Source organism: Mercurialis annua, linkage group LG4 (genome assembly GCF_937616625.2).
Source record: "Mercurialis annua linkage group LG4, ddMerAnnu1.2, whole genome shotgun sequence".
NCBI lineage: Eukaryota > Viridiplantae > Streptophyta > Magnoliopsida > Malpighiales > Euphorbiaceae > Mercurialis > Mercurialis annua.
In genome coordinates, this window is record NC_065573.1 from 29,775,919 (window position 1) to 29,796,162 (window position 20,244).

The 20,244-nt window shown below is 34.8% G+C and overlaps 4 protein-coding genes across 6 annotated transcripts in view; 2 read left to right on the top strand and 2 right to left on the bottom strand.

Annotated features, from left to right (window-relative positions):
• Positions 1-2,741: 2,741 nt before the first annotated feature.
• On the bottom strand, positions 2,742-9,305 carry LOC126677274 (F-box protein CPR1-like). 3 transcript variants are annotated; one of them, XR_007640489.2, is made up of 3 exons: positions 7,241-9,305; positions 6,973-7,043; positions 2,742-3,036 (listed from the first exon to the last, which is right to left on the bottom strand). XR_007640489.2 is itself a non-coding variant. In XM_050371823.2 (2 exons), exon 1 carries the CDS (start codon positions 8,440-8,442, stop codon positions 7,279-7,281), a length of 1,164 nt encoding a protein of 387 aa, XP_050227780.1. In that variant the 5' UTR covers positions 8,443-9,305; the 3' UTR covers positions 6,675-7,043; positions 7,241-7,278. The 3 variants fall into 3 exon arrangements, 1 of the variants encoding a protein (XP_050227780.1); XR_007640490.2 differs by lacking the exon at positions 2,742-3,036 and adding an exon at positions 3,219-6,118; XM_050371823.2 differs by lacking the exon at positions 2,742-3,036 and having other exon boundaries at positions 6,675-7,043.
• LOC126677273 (receptor-like protein 9DC3) lies at positions 3,271-6,388 on the top strand. Its single transcript, XM_050371822.1, is given in 2 exon segments — positions 3,271-5,436; positions 5,438-6,388. Coding segments are annotated over 2 exon segments (2,934 nt in total). The 3' UTR covers positions 6,206-6,388.
• An 823-nt stretch (positions 9,306-10,128) lies between the features above and the next one.
• LOC126676328 (uncharacterized) lies at positions 10,129-11,654 on the top strand. The gene is made up of 3 exons (XM_050370507.2): positions 10,129-10,322; positions 10,480-10,925; positions 11,007-11,654. The coding sequence occupies exons 1-3, from the start codon at positions 10,253-10,255 to the stop codon at positions 11,463-11,465; spliced, it is 975 nt and encodes a 324-aa protein (XP_050226464.1). The 5' UTR covers positions 10,129-10,252; the 3' UTR covers positions 11,466-11,654.
• A 1,384-nt stretch (positions 11,655-13,038) lies between these two features.
• LOC126677257 (uncharacterized) overlaps positions 13,039-20,244 on the bottom strand; it is a 29,692-nt gene continuing 22,486 nt past the window's right edge. The window contains exons 27-35 of the mRNA XM_050371799.2: positions 18,236-19,534; positions 16,726-16,986; positions 16,365-16,655; positions 15,790-16,275; positions 15,023-15,454; positions 14,479-14,757; positions 13,751-14,302; positions 13,446-13,655; positions 13,039-13,341 (exon numbers count right to left, since the gene is read on the bottom strand). Of these exons, the coding sequence (XP_050227756.1) occupies positions 13,222-13,341; positions 13,446-13,655; positions 13,751-14,302; positions 14,479-14,757; positions 15,023-15,454; positions 15,790-16,275; positions 16,365-16,655; positions 16,726-16,986; positions 18,236-19,534 (3,930 nt within the window). The 3' untranslated portion in view covers positions 13,039-13,221. The remainder of the gene's footprint in view (positions 13,342-13,445; positions 13,656-13,750; positions 14,303-14,478; positions 14,758-15,022; positions 15,455-15,789; positions 16,276-16,364; positions 16,656-16,725; positions 16,987-18,235; positions 19,535-20,244) is intronic.

The following is a 20,244-nucleotide window of genomic DNA, read 5'->3' on the forward strand; positions in this document are numbered from 1 at the left end:
GGGAGTAATTTTTCATGATATGTTCTTCCTAGATCCGTCGTGTAACGAGGTAGAATCAATGTTCAGTTCATCACACGTGACACATGACACGTGGATATGAAATATATACGATTTCTTTTTTCTTTTTGACTCAAGAAAGCATGGGTTGTCTGTTAGCTTTGGCTTTTGGTAGGTAGATTTAGTGGTTCTAAAATCGTTACCTATATTATACTATTATTTCTTAAATTCATGATAAATATAGCAACAATAAATTAAATTTCATATATATTTATCTTAATAAATTCAAAAATATTTATCATACTTTAATAAACTATTATTATGCATTGTGCTGGTTTTAGCCGGTTCAACAGTTCTCGGAACCGAATCAGTCGGTTCCGGTTCCGAACCGTGTATTTTGATATATTTACTCATCATATATGCATGCATGATGCATATGGTTAATTATAATATATTTATTTAAAATATATACTACTATAATTATATAAATATTATTTATTTATTTTAACATATTTTAATTTGTTAATCCTTTTAAATACTAACTATTAGTTTAATTTAACTTAATATGTATAGCAATATTTGACCATATCAATCATATAAAAATAATTAATTATCAAAATTTATGGTAAATTAAATGATTTGTTTAATTTTAATTATTATTAATTATTTATATTACATTAAATTTCAATTTCACCTTCATTTAAAATATTTAAATTTAATTTTAATAAAATGTTTTCTTTTATTTTTTAAACCGTCAAAATTGGAACCGTAAACCTGCTGCCTCTTTAGTTTCAGATTTAGCTGCTGAATCTGCCCAGGTTGATGATCAATTACACTGGATCTTTATCTGGAAACGACGATTTCGTTTGGGAGAGGAAGCATCGCTTCGGCAGCTAGCTCACTACTCAGCTTCAGCAAGTTAAGCTTTCACTTCGGCAGATTATTTTAAAACAGTAAATATGGTACAGTACTTATGAACGGGCTCAAATTGCAGAGAGATAGTTTCTTGGTTCAAGTGTATTAGAAATATTGGCGGGAGTAATTAATTATAAATTGGTGAAAATGTGATAATCCACCCACATGCTTATGAGAGTGTTTAGGTTCAACCATGACCTAATAACTAGAACTAGTTAATAGGTGGTTGAACCTTTACACTTATAAACTCATTTATATTTGTTCTCCTAAGCAATGTGGGATTATCTTTAACACTCCCCCTCAAGTGCAACCGGGACTGGACATCCGGCTGTCACTTGAAATTGACTCCCCCTGAAACTAAAACTTTTTGATTTAACAAGCAGCGGCAACACCGGACCGGGCCGCTGGGAATGAACATCCAGACGGACAACCGGCAAATTAAGAATCCGGGCCAGACCCACTGAAATTTTGATTTAATACGCAGCGGCAATACCGGACCGGGCCGCTGGGACTGGACATCCAGACGGACAACCGGCAAATTAAGAACCCGAGCCAGACCCGCTCTGATACCATATTAAAAATATTGGCGGGAGTAATTAATTATAAATTGGTGAAAATGTCACATGCTTATGAGAGTGTTTAGGTTCAACCATGACCTAATAACTAGAACTAGTTAATAGGTGGTTGAACCTTTACACTTATAAACTCATTTATATTTGTTCTGCTAAGTAATGTGGGATTATCTTTAACATTGGAACCATAGAATTCCTCCTAGACTTCAATTTTTTGTGTGGCTTTTGCATAGAGGTCGTATCTCATCTAGAGTTTTTGGTTCATCGCCAGGTGCTTCTTGAGGAGCAGATTTTTTGCAGTTCTTGTGCAGAAATAGAATCTGCAAATCACATAATCATGTTTTGCCCTTTTGCTTGGCGATTTTGGACATATTTCCTTTTTAATATTAGTGTCTAGGCTTGTACAATTCCGGAAGATCTATCGAGTTTCTATTTTCAATGGATGGATTAGGCAAATTCAAAGTACAAAAAACTTTGGGCAACTATTTGATTTTCAGTTTATAGGAGATTTGGAAGGTTAGAAACAATAAAATTTTCCGCAACGAAACAACGTTTTACAAGGATTTGATTTTCCATTGTATCAATAAAAGTGTGATTAATAGATATCACTACCTTTTTTTTATGGTGGTAATTATGTTTTTCAATGTCTAAATTTCATTCAAGATAGTAGTGCATTTTGTTTACCTATCGCATTTTGTGATGAATTACTATTTAATAAAAAAATAATATACGCTTATATAATTACATTACCAGTATTCTGTTAAGTTCAATTCCTTCAACAAACATTCTTTTTTTTTTTCTGGTTATGAAAAAAAGAGGAAATGATGAGCGCGCATAGAAACGGTGGTGACACTTATCACAATGATTGATTAGTGGCAATCGATACAGATGCAATATTCAATTTGAGCAATTTGGAATCTCTATCCACATTTATCTTCCAATCTTCTTACACCAAAAAATCCAATGGGGTTAGTAGATTTTGAATCATTCAAGCAATGACTTGAAAAAACGAATGTTAGACATAAAAATTAGGATTTGAATTGGTCAAATGCTGCTATTAAAGTTGTAAAATTTAATTAGGAATAAGATTTGTCAAGTTGATAGTATATTTTATTTTTACAAAATTATTTATTGAATAAAATAATATATTCAAAATAAAGAAGCAAAGTTTTATATTAAAAAAATATTGATTTGTCCCTATCATGCTATGGAACTAAAACATATAAATTTAAATTTAACTATCAAACTAAAACTGAATGGCTAAGTTGAAATTTATTATAACAATAAAAATACTATTGTATGAGTATAATAATAAAAGACGGAAAAAAAAAAGCAAATCAATACAAACAAGCAAAGTATCTTAATATTCAAACTCCAATCAGCAGTAAATTCAAGAAGCTCGAACTCAATTAAATTGAGTCGATTTCGTGTATTATTCGAGCTGCTTCCGAGTAATGCTCGAATTAACTCGACTCGGTTACTCTCTAGAGGAAGCAAAAAAAAAAGTGATGATTTGACACTTGTGAGCTACAAGCAGCAGCTGAGCTACAACCTGCAGAATGTTTGAGTACTATTAATCCATTCTGATTTGGAATAAACTGTGTCAAATTGATATTAAGAAAACAAAATGGGAAGCACGATCTTCATCTTTGCCAATGCAGAGAATAACTAAGGCATTCTTTGACTTTTATTACTATAATGCAACATGCAAATAAAAAAATTACGAGAAAAATGTCAATAAATGCTCAATTTCGCGCTTTATATAGCAAACTTGAGAATTTGTTAGATGAAAATGGGAAATTCAGTATGGTTTGTTCAGTTTCTATGCTTGTATCTATTTTACTTCACTAATTCACAATCTTTAAATTCAAACTCGTCGTCTTCCTCGCCACCACTGTGCCGCCATGATCAAAGCCTTGCGTTGCTCCAATTCAGAAGATCCTTGTCTATTCTAAATTCTCCTACAAATACAGATATAAAATCGTGGAAAGAAGGAACAGATTGTTGCTCGTGGGATGGAATCACCTGCAACACGAGAACAGGTAATGTAGTTGGTCTTCGTCTTTACGGAAGCTCATTGTATGGTACTATACATTCTGATAGTAGTCTTTTCTTGCTTCGTCATCTCCAACAACTCGATCTCTCTTGGAATGACTTTAACAAGTCACACATTTCACCTCAGTTCGGCAAATTCTTCGATTTAACGGAGCTTCGCCTTTCTTTTTCAAATTTCGCCGGCCAAATCCCGCCTGAAATCTCTCAGCTTTCCAGTTTAGTTTCACTTGATCTATATGGAAATGATCTGTCAATAGAATCTACAAGTTTTAGTGAAGTCTTTCAAAACCTAACCAAGCTACAAGACTTGGACCTCAGCTTTACTGATTTGTCTTTGGTTAGTTCTAGTTCCTTGATGAATTTATCTTCTTCTTTGTCGAATCTTAATCTCCGGTTTTGCAATTTGCACGGGAACTTCCCAGATATTTCTCATTTATCTGCACTGCAATCACTTGATGTCTCTTTAAATTTGAATCTAACCATGGAAGAAATGATTTTCAATAAACTTGCTCGCAACCTAACCAAACTAACATATGTTGACTTGAGCCGCGTCGACATGTCTTTGGTTGCATCTAGTTCGTTCGCCAATCTGTCTTCTTCTTTGTCATCGCTCTCACTCAGCCACTGTAAATTGCAAGGTAACATACTTTTGCATTTCATCCATTTGTCTCGATTACTTTTACTTAATCTGTCCTGGAATTCAAATCTACCATTAGAACCCTCTACTTTTGAGAAGCTTGCAAGAAACCTCACCGAGTTGACCGAGTTAGATTTGAGCTACACTAACATGTCCTTGATTGCGCCTAGTTATCTCTTGAACCTGTCTTCGTCTGTGTCAACTTTCAAACTCGCATCCTGTGAATTGAGAGGGAAATTCCCAGATAACATACTTCAATTACAAAACCTTCAATGGCTTGACTTATGGGGTAATCAAGAACTCACTGGTTCATTACCTCGACGAAATTGGGGCGGTTCGCTAATATTGTTATCTCTCTCTAGAACAAGATTTCCTATATATTTAGAACATGACGTTTTCAACAACCTAACGTCTTTATCAATTCTAGAACTAAGTGCCTGCAAATTTGTTGGGTCATTGCCGGATGTTGCATTATTGGGTCAGATCTTGCAACTAACCAGGTTGGATCTCTCACATAATGATTTCCGTGGTCCGATTCCATCTGTTATCGGAAACCTTGAGCAACTATCCGAATTAGACCTGTCATATAACAGTTTCAGTGGTCGAGTTCCTTCCTCGCTATTTATGCTACCAAATCTGAGCTACTTGGTCCTTAGTAATAACCTACTCACAGGTCATATAGGTGAATTCAACAGCACTTCAGTGTATTACATTGATCTGAGCAACAACAGAATGAATGGATCACTTCCGAGTTCATTCTATCAACTCGCAAATTTGAATGTTTTCATCGTTTCATCGAACAAAGAGTTGACAGGACAAGTTTCATTGGCAATTTGCAACCTAAAATCTCTCCAAATACTCGACTTGTCGAATAACAATTTCAGTGGACTCATTCCAGAATGTTTGGGAAACAGCCTCTCTGTATTGCATTTGAGCAACAACAATTTCCAAGGAGCTATCAAATTTTCAAACTGCAGTAACTTGAGATATTTGAACTTCAACAGGAATCTATTAAAGGGACGAATCTCGCAGTCTATCACCAACTGTAATAACTTGGAAATCTTAGACCTCGGAAACAATGAAATAGATGATACATTTCCATATTTCTTGGGGTCTCTTCTAGCGCTACAAATACTTGTGTTGAAATCCAACAAACTCCATGGTTCAGTAATTACAAGTTCAAACGCCACTTCTTCATTTCGGAACGTACGTATTTTTGACCTTTCCAACAACATGTTTAGCGGACCATTGCCTGAAGATTTTTTTTGCTAATTTTAAAGCAATCATGGTTTTTGAGAAGAATACGGAATACATGAGAGCACCTGATTACTCTTATGATTATTATGTGAAGCTAACCATCAAAGGACTAGAGATTGAGCTGGTGAAAATCCAAACACTTCTCACCACTATTGATTTGTCATCTAATAAATTTGAAGGAAAAATTCCACAGTCAATCGACATGCTTATATCACTCAAGCAGCTCAACCTCTCTCACAATGGCTTCACAGGCAACATTCAGCCATCGCTTCGAAAGCTGGTCAATTTGGAATCTTTAGACCTGAGTTCCAATCTTTTTACAGGAAGGATTCCTACTGAATTGACAGATTTAATATTTCTTCAAGTATTTCGAGTCTCCTATAACCAACTTGAAGGACCCATACCTCATGGGAAGCAGTTCAACACATTCGATAAGAGCTCATATGAAGGAAACTCGAGATTATGTGGATTTCCTCTGGAAAAAGAATGTGAAATTAATGGTAATGGTAGACCTCAGCCATCGAACGAAGATGACTCGGGGAGTGAAGAAAATAATGGAGATGGATGGAAACCTGTTTTAAGTGGGTATGGATGTGGATTGGTATTTGGTATTGCAACGGGATGCATAGTGTTCAAAACAAGAAAACGTTCATGGTTTGTCAAGATGATCGAAGCTGAAGGGTATCTGTTGAGAAACAAATTCGACAAGCACAACGGTCAATCATATAGAAGAAGAAGAAGAAGAAGAAGTAGAATTGTCTCTGCTAGCTAACTGATCATATAGATTCCTTTTCATTTTTGCTAGATTTATATGCAAATATAATTTATTTTTTTCCTTCAAATGATTCTCAAGAGTAGAAGCAACATTACTGAGTAGTTCGGTTCTGTCATCTATATTAAATTGTAGCCTGAACTCGGCAGCACAAGAGTCTAGATCGCTGGTTCTCATGCTACATGTCACGGTTCAAACCAATTTATGCATATTTTCATACGGAACTCCAAAACATAATCCAGAAAGATAAAGGTCTTCATAGACACAACAACAGATAATATAATACAAAAAACAAATTAAAGACAGATAATACTGTTGTTGATGTTAGAAATAAAGTTAACAATCGGAATGGAAACACTGCACTATTTCGATGTAAACTTATGTTATTTTTGGTGTTATGGATTCAAGATAGCCTAAAGAGGAGGACACTGAAATCTTTTAGTATATGATAAAAATCTTAAACAAAATCTTTTCAATCCATTTTGCTTTTTTATAAGTTAAACATCAGAGCCACACTTAAACACTTGTTTTTCCAGGTTACAAATTGTTCAATTATTTGATTTGATATCACACTAAAGGTGTCAAACTGAACTATGGATCGAGGTGGTAAATGAGAAGTCGAAGAGATAGGCAACTAAGTTGAAACTTGAAACAATCATCTCAAAAGCATCAGATTGTATCACTATAAGAGCACCTAGTTACTTCCCATAACTCCTACTTACATAAGTATCAAACCCAAAGAAAAATTTACAATCATTGCTCATTACCTGTTAATTACACTTGCTTTGCTTCCTCTGGCCTACAGGTTTTACTCTGAATCTGCTGGTAGAAAATTATCCTTGTACAGAACAACAATCACATTAACTAGTTAGCCACTTATATATTCATTTTCCCAATGCAAAAAAGGCTCAATATCAGAACAAATTACTAGAGATTATGCATACCAATGCTCTACATAGAAACTTCAAAATAATATAATTATCAGAGCAAAATGAGAATCAGTCAGATAATATGTCAAACACATATAGTGCTCACCTTTTCGAGTTCCTTATCTCATTTTAATCGCCAGGCCATTATCGATTTTCAACCACTTCTCCATCTTCATTCAATGGAATAGGAGCAAGGCTTCTCAAACAAATAATAGTTTCAAAACATGACCTCTGCAATTTCTGAAGCATTACATCTCTAACTGTTTTCTTTTCCATATCATACCACACAATTCTTGATTGGTCCAATTCAAGTAAAACTTCGGAACCCCTCCTCCAAAAGCTCAAAGACCTAACAAAATCATAGCACGTTTCAATATGCGGAATTGAACAAAGCTTCTTCCAAGATTCCTTAACCCCATACTCCTCCATCACCCAAACATCAGTACACATTTCCATATCATCAACAGCGAAAACGCATAGCAACACACCAAACACCCCGATATCCACTCGATATCCATTATCCCCGAAATCAGGCTGAGCTACTTCAGTAAATTTACAACTCGCGAGATTATAACCCACAATCAAATTAGGACTACTCACATCATCATTTCTACCCATCACCCAATGCAAAGCCCCATTAACAAGCACACCCATTTTTTGAGTAGTTCTAGTATGATAAGGTATTTTAAGAACTCTAACAACTCTAGTTTTCACATAACAAATAACCATCTCATATTCTAACAACCCCATATCAACATCATCATCATCATTAACACTTCTCCTAGAGTGACTAATCTCTGCAATTCTAACAACCTTATAGTCATCAGCAACATGATCATACCCAAAACCATATCCTGTCCAGACAACATCATTAACGTTGGGACTCGAACTGGCACTACTGTTATGAAAATTAGCAAGCAGAGTACCTAAAACCCACCATTGTTTTCGAGTGAAGGGGTTAATAATACAAACATCTTCGTTTTCTTGAACCCGAAAGCAGAGTAAACCGTTGCATGCACCGACTAAGGTCCCGAAGAGAATATTTGGTAAGTTACTGCAGAGTTGGAGAGAGTTGCATGCATTAATGGTGCTCAAGTCTAGATGGTAAAAATCTCCGTCTTGTTCTTTGAGGTATAAGGAGTAGTTGGTGTTGGTTTTGATGGAGTGGTTGATTTGGTGTTTGATGAAATGAGGGTCGTCTATTATGGCACGCCATTGTTTTGAGACGCATCTGGATTGGATGATTGTGTGTAATTCTGATCGGGCTAGGATTTTGGCGATTATTTCCGGTAAAAGCTGGTCGGACATTGTTGCCGGTGATGGGTTTCGGTGAATTGTGAACTTTAATGAAAATTATATTGTAAAATAACGGATAATGGCGTGAGACTCGCGCCACGATGGCCTTGTAAAAGCAACTGATATTTTCCTTTTCGAAATCATTTTCTATATTTTGTTTTTAGATTTTGGATGGAGATAGATATAATATATTCTATATCTTTGACCAATTCAGAAGATATCTAAATTATAATCAAACCATTATAAAAAAAAATATCTTGATGCTTTAATTTATTTAATTTGGATTCACAGATGTTTTACAGTTTTGTAATTAAATTTGTAAAAAATATAAATTGTCTCTAAAAAGTTTACAAATAGATATTTAAAATTATAATTGAGGAAATTAGATAACACTATTATTTACTAAAATAGTCTAAAAAAACGTTGAGAAAGTCATTTTTGCAAAAATATGCTTTATAGGTTTCATGTTTGCAAAAGTAGTTAGTTATTCTAATCTAAACAATATGATTTCAATCTGGTAGTAACGCCATCGTGATCAACAATACCTTCATCGTCGGCAGTAACACTGCTATCATCGTCGCTTCCAATAACACCTTTCATCTCCGACATCGATATCTATTCTTCCGATTGAATTTTGAATTTTTTAGATATCGTGATAATACAAACAAAATTTAATGATTGGAAACTAGTTCGGATATGGGAAGGAAGATTTGGTTTGGATCTGGTGAGTTTTAGTCAAATATTTTGTTGTTTGGGTGAAAAAGATGGTGTAAGGGCTACTGTTCAAAAGTAGAAGGATTCAAAGGAATAAGATGATAAAGTATAGGGGCTGAATGTAAAAGTTTTCTTTTCTGACACTGGCAGTTCTTTTTTTTTTATATATATAAAAACACTGGCAGTTTCTTTTCTTTTTTAAATGAAAACACTGGCAGTTAATATGAGTTTTATACAGAAAATTAGAAAAATGTTTAGTAATGAGAGAAACTTGTGACTACGTTCTCCCGGTAGGGGTATATTTTTATTTAATAATGTTAAGGTCTCAATCTATATTGTCCATTATAAACTCAATGATATAGATTAACTTGAATTTTTTTATATTTTTTAAATTTATATCATTTATTTTATAATTTTATAATAAATTGTGTAAATTCATTCAACATAAACTTGAGAAGATTCTAATCCGAATGAATCTTGAAAACATGAATAATATGGATCACCATTTTATTTAGTTATTTTTAATATTTTTGTTTTTATATTAATTAAATCGTCAATTTTTTTATTTGGAGTAGAGTTGAAATATGAAAAATCAAAAAAATGTTTTTCTATATTAGGGTATAAATAAAAAAAATCAACGCATATGATTTTTAACTAATTAAGCCTAAAAATTAGAAAAGTAACCAGATGTATATATATAATTTTTTTGAAGTTTAAGAAACTAAATTAATGTTGGTGGAAACTTTAGAGATTAAAAGTGAATCTTTTCCATATTAGCTATATATTTGGTAATCGTACATGCATGAATAAAGCCCAAAATAATTTTCAGCAGCCCAAAAACGGAAATAGAAGCCCAAAATACAAACCAAAGGCGGCGCTATTCAAAATAAAATCCCAACGGCTAGTTTTTCCTACGTGCGCTCTAACGGTAATATTACCGTTTAAACATCTCTTCCTTTCTTTCTATAGAAAGAATTTCTCATTTATAAACACTCTCAACTTTGTCGCATAACACCAAAATTATCTGCTTTGTCTTTTCAATTCTGAAATTTGCTTTTCTCGCTCAATTTTAATTCACAGCTCTCAGTTTTCTCAGTTCTGTTCATCAATGGAGACTCCTTCATCAACTAAAAGAGTCACTAGATCTCAGACAACTCTTAACAACATCCCCTTATCAAGTGAGTGATTCTTTAGATTTTCTTGTTCTTCTGTTAACCATTAATGAAGAAATCAGATTTTTCGGTTTCGGTTTATCTTGATTTCTTGTTTAATGATTTTATATTGTTTTCTCGATTGGATTACTAAAAAAGTAATGGGTAATCTTTGATTTTGCAGGAAAGATTGAGGATTCAAAATCAAGAAAAAGTGGGAATGAAACTCAAAATCAAGATAGGTTTGCACTGATTGATATAACGAATGACTCGCCGATTGTTGGTCTTGCAATGGGAAGTTTAGAGACCCCATCATCAACCCTAGCCAAGAAAAGCAGCAACAGAATCAAGAACGCCATGAACACACCCGGTTCTGGAGAGGCCTTACTTAGAGGTCAAGTAAAGACCCTTCTGCAGAAAGTTGAAGAAGAAGCTGTTCTTTCCAAGATTTCATTGGAAAACCGTCCCTTTCTTCATCTTCAAGGGTTTGTGAGTAATTCTCCCATGGGACTTCTTGCTCCTACTCCTGCTAACACACCACAAATCCCTAATCTCATTGAAGACAATAATGGAACTGCTTTGTCAACTGATTCTTTGCCTGTAATTGAAGAACAGTTGAAGATTTGTCAGGTCTGATTATTATTATTAATTCACTAATTTCTTGGTTCTTTCATGGTTTCTTGATATTAATGATTGTGTTTTAAATGGCAGGTGGTGAGTGAGATCTTTGAAGGGGGTCTTGAAACACAGAAGAGTCTAACAAGATCATTACTCTTGGATTTCTCAGAGAAATCAGAAATTTGTGATTCTTCATCATCAGAATGCTCTACATATGATGAGGTCAGCAAAGGAACAACTTATTCATCATCATCGCCGTTAAAAGACGACGATAGTGCTTCGGATTGGTCGATTCAGGTGAATGCAAGCACACATGATGAGGAAGAAGAGGAAGATTATGAATATGAAGAAGAGTGGGGGGTTGATGAACTGTGTGAAGGGATTGGGAAAATTAATGTAAGTGAGAGTAATAATAATGGGGAAAGAGGGAAGCATACAAGGTTTGTGTACAACAGTGATGAGGATGAGATTGTTGAAGAAGAAGAAGTTTTGCATTTGAAAGGGTTGCCTACACCTCAAGGCAAGCATCTGCGCTTTTCAATGGAAGATTGAAGATTGAAGACTGTGTTGTGATTCTTAGTTCTTAGTTAGTGTCTCTCTTTGACACCACACAAGCTTGGCTTTTCTTTAGCATTTTGAGATTTTTGTATTTCTGTTTTTGGTTCTTTAAATATTGATGAAAATTGGAAATTGTTTATTTGAGATTATTGATCACTTCAATAACTACATTGGTTTCTCTTTTTTTTTTTGGGCGGAAAACATTTTGGTTTCTCTGTTTTATGTCATTTTTATTATTTAGTGATTTGTTTTGCCGGAATTTGGATGATTGAAAGGAAAGTAACTCAAATTAAAGAAAGAAAAAGGGGGGTGCTCAATGCTGACCAATTTTTGTAAGACCTACAAACAGTTACAACTACAAAATTATATTGACAAAAAAAACTACAAATATATTATATCTTTTAGGAAATATAGAATTTAATATAAAATTAGCTGTAGGAAACACTGTGACGTTTTTACAAAAACACTAATTTTTTTGTCAAAACAAATGGCAAAAAAAAAAGCTTAATTACTTAAAAAAAATCACCTTGTAATATTTTTTCATTTATACACGTAGGAAAAAATTCATTTATACCCTTTTTTTGATTTTTCATTTTCATCTCTACCCTAAAATATAAATTTTTGACAATTTAATTAATTAAAGAATGAAAACATTATAAATAATTAATAATATTAATGTTTAATTAGAATATAAGCTAAATATAAAGGATCATTTTGAATATTTTTCCAAATAAAAAGAGGCCAAATTAGCTCTTTAGGGTAGAGACGAAAATGAAAAATCAAAAAAAGGATACAAATGAACTTTTTCCTAGATCAGGGTATAAACGAAAAAATGTTATAAGGTGGTGGTTTTTTAAGTAATTAGGCCAAAAAAAAAAGCAAAACCTTTATAACTTGTTACAATTTAAACCAAACCTTATTTTTTACAATAATAGTCAAATTGCATTTTTTATGTGAAAAAATTTAAATTTTTTTAAGTTTTTTTACCACTTTTTGTGGCTTTTAAAATATAATATATTCATCAAAAAATAATAATAGTCTAATTAAAACCAAGTTTTACCACCAATTTGGCTATTATTATAATAAAAAAAAATATAATTTAGCTATTATTGCAAAAATCAAAAGGTTTGATTTAAATTGTAACAAGTCATAAATGTTTAACTTTTTCTCATCATTAGTCCAAACAAAAAACTAATCATTACGAAAAAAAATATGTTTACTATCTTTATTTATATTATTTTTAACTTAATCTACTTGCTTCTCAAATTAATTACAAATTCTTCATTATTACAGTGAAATTTTTCACAAAGTTTCTTTTGAAATGACTTAAAACAACAAAAAAAATTAATATAAAACTATTCAAAAAAAAAAGGAAAGGAATGGAAAGTTGAGTTATCATGAAAAATTTAATATATGTCAATTCAATTTATTATAATAATTTTTGTCATTCCTAGCAAAGAGTCAACCGCAACAAAAAAAAACTCAACCAGATTACAATAATGCCGAAATGAATTTAGTACCTGCAACTTGCAATTAGCTGAAGAAATGTGTACATTCCATGACAATATTTCCGGAAATTTTTTAAATTAAAGATTGAAAACTTGATTACATAATCTAATTCCTTCGTAATCCAAAACGTCAACTAACAGCAAACCTATAACTGTTATATGTACATGATAATATTTACAACGGAAAACTGCCTTTGACATTCCAATGATATTTGCTATACTACAAGTACTCTTCTTCAACTCTAAAACCAAGGATGCCATGTAGGATCCATCATACACAGGTTTCTCGGAATCAAGGCCGCTTCAACCAACTCAGTGACGCCCCGCTGCAACGACTGTGGTGGATCTACAGCATTTTCCTCCTGCGCATAAATCATTGGTTGATGATGAGCAATCTTATCCAATTAAGACGAACAAGAGAAAAACACAAAAACAAAAAACAGAAGAAAACATCTTCAGCGGTTACCTCTTCAGAGAGAAACTGGGGAGCAATTCCACGTATCCGGTTGACTACATTGTCAACATTGGTATTGACCTTATGTCTGAAGTCAACTGGATTCATATTACCTCCTCCAGCAACAGCCGCCATTGGCATTGCAAGTGGTCTTCTCCAAGACCAAGAAAGCAGCTCATCACGGAAAAACATGGCCAATTGATGCCATAGATGTTGACTTTGCTGCAATTGAGAATAACATAAAAAGAAATAGTTAGCAGCATATTCGTGATTTTTAACTACAACCACTTCAAGTTGATATTGTTATCAAAACTCACTTTAGGTGAAACCACGGCCTGAGATGCAGCACACATTGCAGATACAATAAGCCCTTCAACTCCAAAATGAGAGAAGAATGCCTGCATGTTCCTTGTTAAACGGAAAGGTACTGGTTCATTAAACTCGATCATTCCATTGGTATCATATGCAGGGTGAAAATCAGTCTGGAAAATTTTTCCAGTGTTTTTAGCAAATAATATCTTATTTGGAGACCTTCCGCCAATTTGAAGCATGAATGACATGAAACTTGAAAGGGCCAACTGGATAGCAAATTGCTTTTTAAATGCCCACATATGGTTGCCGCTAAGAAGGGTCTTGTACATGTATTGGGAAAAGATGCTGTCAGTCACGAGATTTTTTGTTATCTCATTATAAGCTTGGTGGCGAAGATCTACAACGGTTTCAGGAGGTATTTGGCCAGATATGGCTTGGTTTAATTGCTCCTTGAAGTAGGTAATTGGGAGATCTGCCTCTCGGTCATTCCTCGCACAGTGGTTCTCATACACCTCAAGGAACGTACTGTACATTAAATCATCTTCAACCATGCGAACCTGAGCATGCACGCACCATTAATTGACAAAAGAATTCATACAAGCTCTCATAGTATATTAGATGACAACCTAAGTTGGTTTGTTATACCATGAAATCAGCACTACACAGTTGCAATATTTTAAAACATTTTGATGAACTCCAAAGAAAAGAGAACTGTTAAGGGCATTTTGAATACCTGGGACCAAACTGGAATGATAATTGGGGTGTGAATGGATATGTGCCGACGCCTTGATTCTTTGTGCTTATCAAACATCTGGTTCAACACGCGGAAAAGCTGGAGAATGCGCTCATCACTTCTAGCATTAGGTGTCAAAGATGTCTGAACAATAAAATGCCGTTGAGAGCCATCAGATGCAATCAGAGTCAAGCGTCGGAAACTGCTTCCATGCCTTCGAACAATAGGAATATCAGCCCCAACCCTATCCAACTTAACTGTGTGATCTGGTCCGATTTCCTGCGATTGGTTTAAAATTAGCATCCTAAGACCAAAAATGCCAATTGAAGTAAAAGTAGAAAATGAAAAAAAAAAAAGACTCGCAGGTTAGTAGGCCAATCACTGGCAAAAAGAACATTAAAAGGCTGATGACGGGATGGCATAAGTTAGAACCATATCAATCAGTTCCAGATCCTTTAACTCACACCACATCTGCAAAGTGTAATTAATTGCTGCATGAAGAAAACATTTTAAGTTTACAGAGGAAAACACTGTTTTAACTTACCTGATCAGTAAAATACTGCCCTGGGACCTCTACATCAACAAGATGGAAGTCCCTTAACACCCTACTTTCTTCTTCAAGCTTCAAGACAGCAGGAAATCTGTCCTCGACATTGCTCTGGAGAACATTTTTCCAATGTTTCAACCGCTCAGTAAGTTCAGAAAGGGTGGCAGGGAAAGTAACTGTGCTATCTGGATCCAGATCTCGCTCAAAATCCTGCTTGTACTCCGTCACAAAATCAACATGCTTGTTCACAGCATCGGCAGAAAAGCAAGCCCTGCAAACACCAGATAATTCTTTTTTGAGAGATTGGGGAACCTCTGCTGTAGTGGCAGTTGGGTACTTGTAACAGCGGTGAAGCAGCGCATTAACAACAGCAAGAAGTCTCTCCTCCGGCAATGTAACAAATCGCGACCCTATTTCAGTGAGCAGAACCTGCAAACCCAGAAGTTTTAGCTTACACCATGTAGTAGTGCAGTAAAGCAGAACTTAATGCAGAGAATAAATCAGACATCAGAAGCAATAAGCACCTATTTATATAGCCAAACAATGCACCCTAGATGAAACATATACGCAGGATAGCAACAGAGAATAGAAGAATGATTCTTTTGCAGGTATACAATATCTTATAATCAAAGCCCTTATGTGCAATGAATGGGAGAAACAAAACCAAGTTCAATTACTGAAAATTATAGAAACTAAAATCGGTTAAATCAAGTGAATAATTCATGCATAACTACGATATACAATCATAACATAGCATTCATCACCTCAAGTTCACTAGCCAAATTAGTGTGTTTGCTTCTGAGAGCCTCCATTATGTCCTTCGCAGCATCAAAGGCACTGGCAGAAGAAGCAGCCCATCCCAAAGCACCACGCCTCATTGGATTCTGACCATTTTCATTGATTGTTGAAGAACTTGACTGTAATGGTTGATCACTACCTGTATGTACACTGCTCTCAACTGTTGAGGCTGCAGACCTTTCGGATTCCTGCCCATGAGAATTTCCACCATCGTGTGCCCCCATCGCCCCACCAGATTGAGGGGCTTGGTGAATTTGATTGTCTGCGGTTAAAGTAGACCCAGCATGATTCTGTCCCCTTGCATTTCCATCAGACATTCCAAGAGAACCAACCCCAGCACCAGAGACATTTTGCTGCATTCTTTGATGAGCCATTGCCATTCTATTTAGCTCAGATTTATTTGCAACATCACGGCGCTCAAGTAGATATGTACGAAGCCAGTAATACAGAGCCTAGGAATGGAAGCAACCCAAATTAGTATCAGAACAGATCTTCCATCATTTTAAGTTTAACCTACCAATCAAAAGAAGGAAAACATTACCTGTGGAAATACAGTGGCAATATTCAGCAAAACAAGTTTGCAATGCGGAGCCTCTGTCCTCTGCAAAGAAAGTAATAGTTGTGGAATCCAAGAGAGCCAGACCCAATTGGGTACTTGGTCCCAGTATTTATCAAATGCCCTCCCTACTGGCTCATTCGGTGTATCAAAGCTCAAAAGATACAGAACCCGAGCCAAATGGTTTCTGGAATTGGAAACACCAAATTTAATACCTTGAAGAAAGCAGCTAACCGCATATTCCAGCCAAATCTCCTCTTGGGTATCTTTATAAGCCTGAAAAGGCCAGATAAGAAATTAGTACGAATACATAAAGACATCATGAGAAAAAAATAGAAATGTGTACCATATCACAATAGTTCCCCCAGCTTATCCATCCTTTAGGCAAATTTTTGAAAAGGCCAATGGCATTGGAATATGCAAGATTGGCACCTTCAGAGTCGCTTAGTTTTAACATAAAATCACCCTTAAGACGGAAAATCTCTGCTTTATGTTTTACAGGGAAATATTCCAAGTTAGTGCTGTTTATCAAATTTAGGCCACTAGTAAGCTCTCCCTTCATCTCAAGATAGGCTTTGGCTTGTTCTCTGATCTTAACAAAGGCTTCCTGGAAACATGCAACAAAAAGAAAAGTTGACATAGATCAACTACTTATCCCTACCATTCCAACAATCTACAAAAAAGGGTATAAAAGGCAACAAATATAACTAAAAAAAAAGCAACGATAAACGCCTGTTGGTGGTGACATGCGCCTGTTTGTTGCTCCATGCAAAAACTCAACTAAGCCCTAATCCCAAATTAATCTTTTTCTCCAATTAGCACGAGTTTAAGTCAGAAAATCAAAAGAAATCTAAAGACCTTTACATTATCTTGCTTCACTCCTTCAAATTAACTTAAGTCCACCAATCTCCTTTTTTTTTCTACATCAACTCTAATATAATCAACTTCTCTAACTGGACACAGACGCTATATGCAAATCGGAATAACAAATATAAATACACACACACACACAAACACACACACACACACACACACACACACACACACATATATATATATACATATCAAGACACCTAATGAAAAAAAAAAAAAAACAGGACTTATTGTTACTAGTTATTTGGTTCTTTCAAAGTGTGTTACATCCCATGCTTGGTTAAAACCCCATTTTTGACTATTTCAACACAGTTATTTAACTAATATTATTTAAAGTGTGATGCACGTGACTAGTAATGTGATTTGTTTATGTATAACTTATCAATAATAATAAATGTGGGGTGGAGAAAGTAAAAAAACCATATAGTAAATTAAATAATGTTTAATTAATAAGAAATAACCATGAGATCTTAATTTAACCAAATAGTTAGTTTAAATAAAAAGGACCGGTAAATTAATTATGTTTGTCCCCCATTAATAAATTCATATAAATAGTATAAATATAGATATTTATTTTTATTTTCATCCTAACACGTAGGAGTACTTCAGTTCAAACTCAATACAGTCCCCCTATCATCCTATGGTCGAACACCACTTGTAACATCCATTTTCCACATACCACTTTCTTAACTGCCAAATCATTGGTAAAACCATTTTTTAAGTCGTAAGACAGGATGTTTCCAAATAAATCATTCTTTCTAGACATATTAACTGACGCAAATGCAAAATTAACTTCCAAATTTTGAGTAAAAAGGTTAGTATTGAACTAGGAATATAGATTAGTATACAGCAGTGAATATTCCAGAGCTATCATAAAGACCCAAAAAGAATGGCAAATTTGAACATCAAATTAGTACAAAGTCTAACAATTGCCTCCCACTTTATAGATTAGACTAGACAAGAAAATGTTTAAAGGTGCATACCTGCACTTCCATGGTTGAATGTCCATACATTTTCTCAAGAATTGTCACACAGACATCATGAAGGCCTTGTTTACGAGCAATGTGAGCAAGTTTATTCACATTCCATGCCTTGTCACGAAATCCAAGGTGATGAAGTTGTGAATTTGTATGCAAAAAATCTTTGAATGCATCAATGACAGCATTATACATTTCATTCCTCCACTGCAGCAAATCATACCAGATAGACATATTATCCCATTCATTTGGTGTTCTCAGTCTCCAAGTCTCAAGAATGTCCTTTAGGTCTGCATAAAGATTCCCATGGACGCCAACAGAAGGACTGCCAGAAGGTTTGCTTCCATTGGAAATATCGACTAAAACTCGAGCAGACTCTTGAACTTCTACTAATTGCTGGAATTGCTGCAAAAGGGGAATCCTAGCATGAATAGACATTTCTGGCAACTGCCACCACTGCTCCAATGCCAGATCAACACCTTTACCCACTATATTTTCAGCATCCCCAACACCACTTGTATTTTTATCATGAAGGGCAAAAAAGGACTGTATCAGACGAAGTTTTGGAGTTTCTTCTACTTGAGCCTTTGGAATTACATGGTCTTTCATATATGCCCAATCAGGCAATTTCCAAAGGGTATCAAGAAGAATTTCATAATTCTCAATACTTTTACCAAAGTCAACCAATGCATCCCACTGACTAAGTTGAGTTGCACAATAAAGCCACTGTTCTTCCCATAGACACATCTCAGCCTTCGGTACTGTGTTATTATATGTGCCTTGAGTTGCCTTTACCATGGCTTGGTAAAAGAGGCTTTGAGCACGCTGCCAATAACCATGCTGAACTAGTGAAAGTCCAGCTCTTGTTTCTGCAGTGATAGACCTTTTCTTCCACAAACCACATCTCATATCTTCTTCATTGAGCAAACGGTAAAGCTCGGCTAATGACTCGGAGCACTTCGTCTCATTCATGAACAGCATGACATGACTTTCCAGTAAAGCCAAGGCAATATGCCATGCATTGTAAGTCTTTCCAATATACTTGATAAGCTCACTTGGCATCCGAGGTTGAGGGTGGCTCAACTGAAGGCCTTCTAGAAGAGCTTGCACAACATTTGGTCTACTGGCTTGCTGTTTTTTATGATAATCTTTTGAAAGCAGAGTAATCATTGGTTTAGCTAATGTCACCTGTTCATCTTTTTGCAAAGTCACCCAGACAATGGGAAAAACAAGCACCCACAAATGATATGCAACATTAGCATCTGTATGAGCCAGTTCTCTCAATGGAATAACAAGATCAGCCACCTAGAAGAAGCGAAAAGAAGTCAATTTTATGAATAAGTCATATAGGAAAAACCAAAACTGTAACAGTAACAGTAACGACTGAATTAATTTGCTAAGAAAAAAAAAATGTAAGAAAACTGGCTCTTATATTCCAGTGCATCAGACAATGGGCAATGGCATCACATCACTGAAGATACAATCAAGTGTACAAAATACATTCTCGAATAATAAATCATTACTTAAATGGGTGCCCAAGCCAGAAAGAGCTTATTACCATTTAAGTCAACTATAGCTACTTAATGACCAAGTTTACACCTATGTGGATAACAAAAGAGTGACACTTGTGTAAGCAGGCCAAGGAATTAGTACTTTAGACACATGTGTTAAATATAAGAGAACCATAGTTATGAATGATGGACCACATTGGAAACAAGTCTAACAAATGGCATGCTAAAAGGGGTCAAACTGCGAGCACTAGTCTGGAATATGTGGGATGATGAAAAGGCTGAATAGGAAATCTATTAAGTTTTACATCTTTTCTTATTAATTGCTGGGTATTATTGGTAATTTCAAATTTCTGCAGTGACACCATTTCTGCAGCAGAAATCCAGGTTATATTATAGTGTGTTTAAAAGTCTTATTTAGTTTAGAAGTTCCTCATTAGTATTGGTCTTATATTTCTAATTATGGAATTCAAACCCTATTAGCGGAATAGTTTAACTCCATAAATA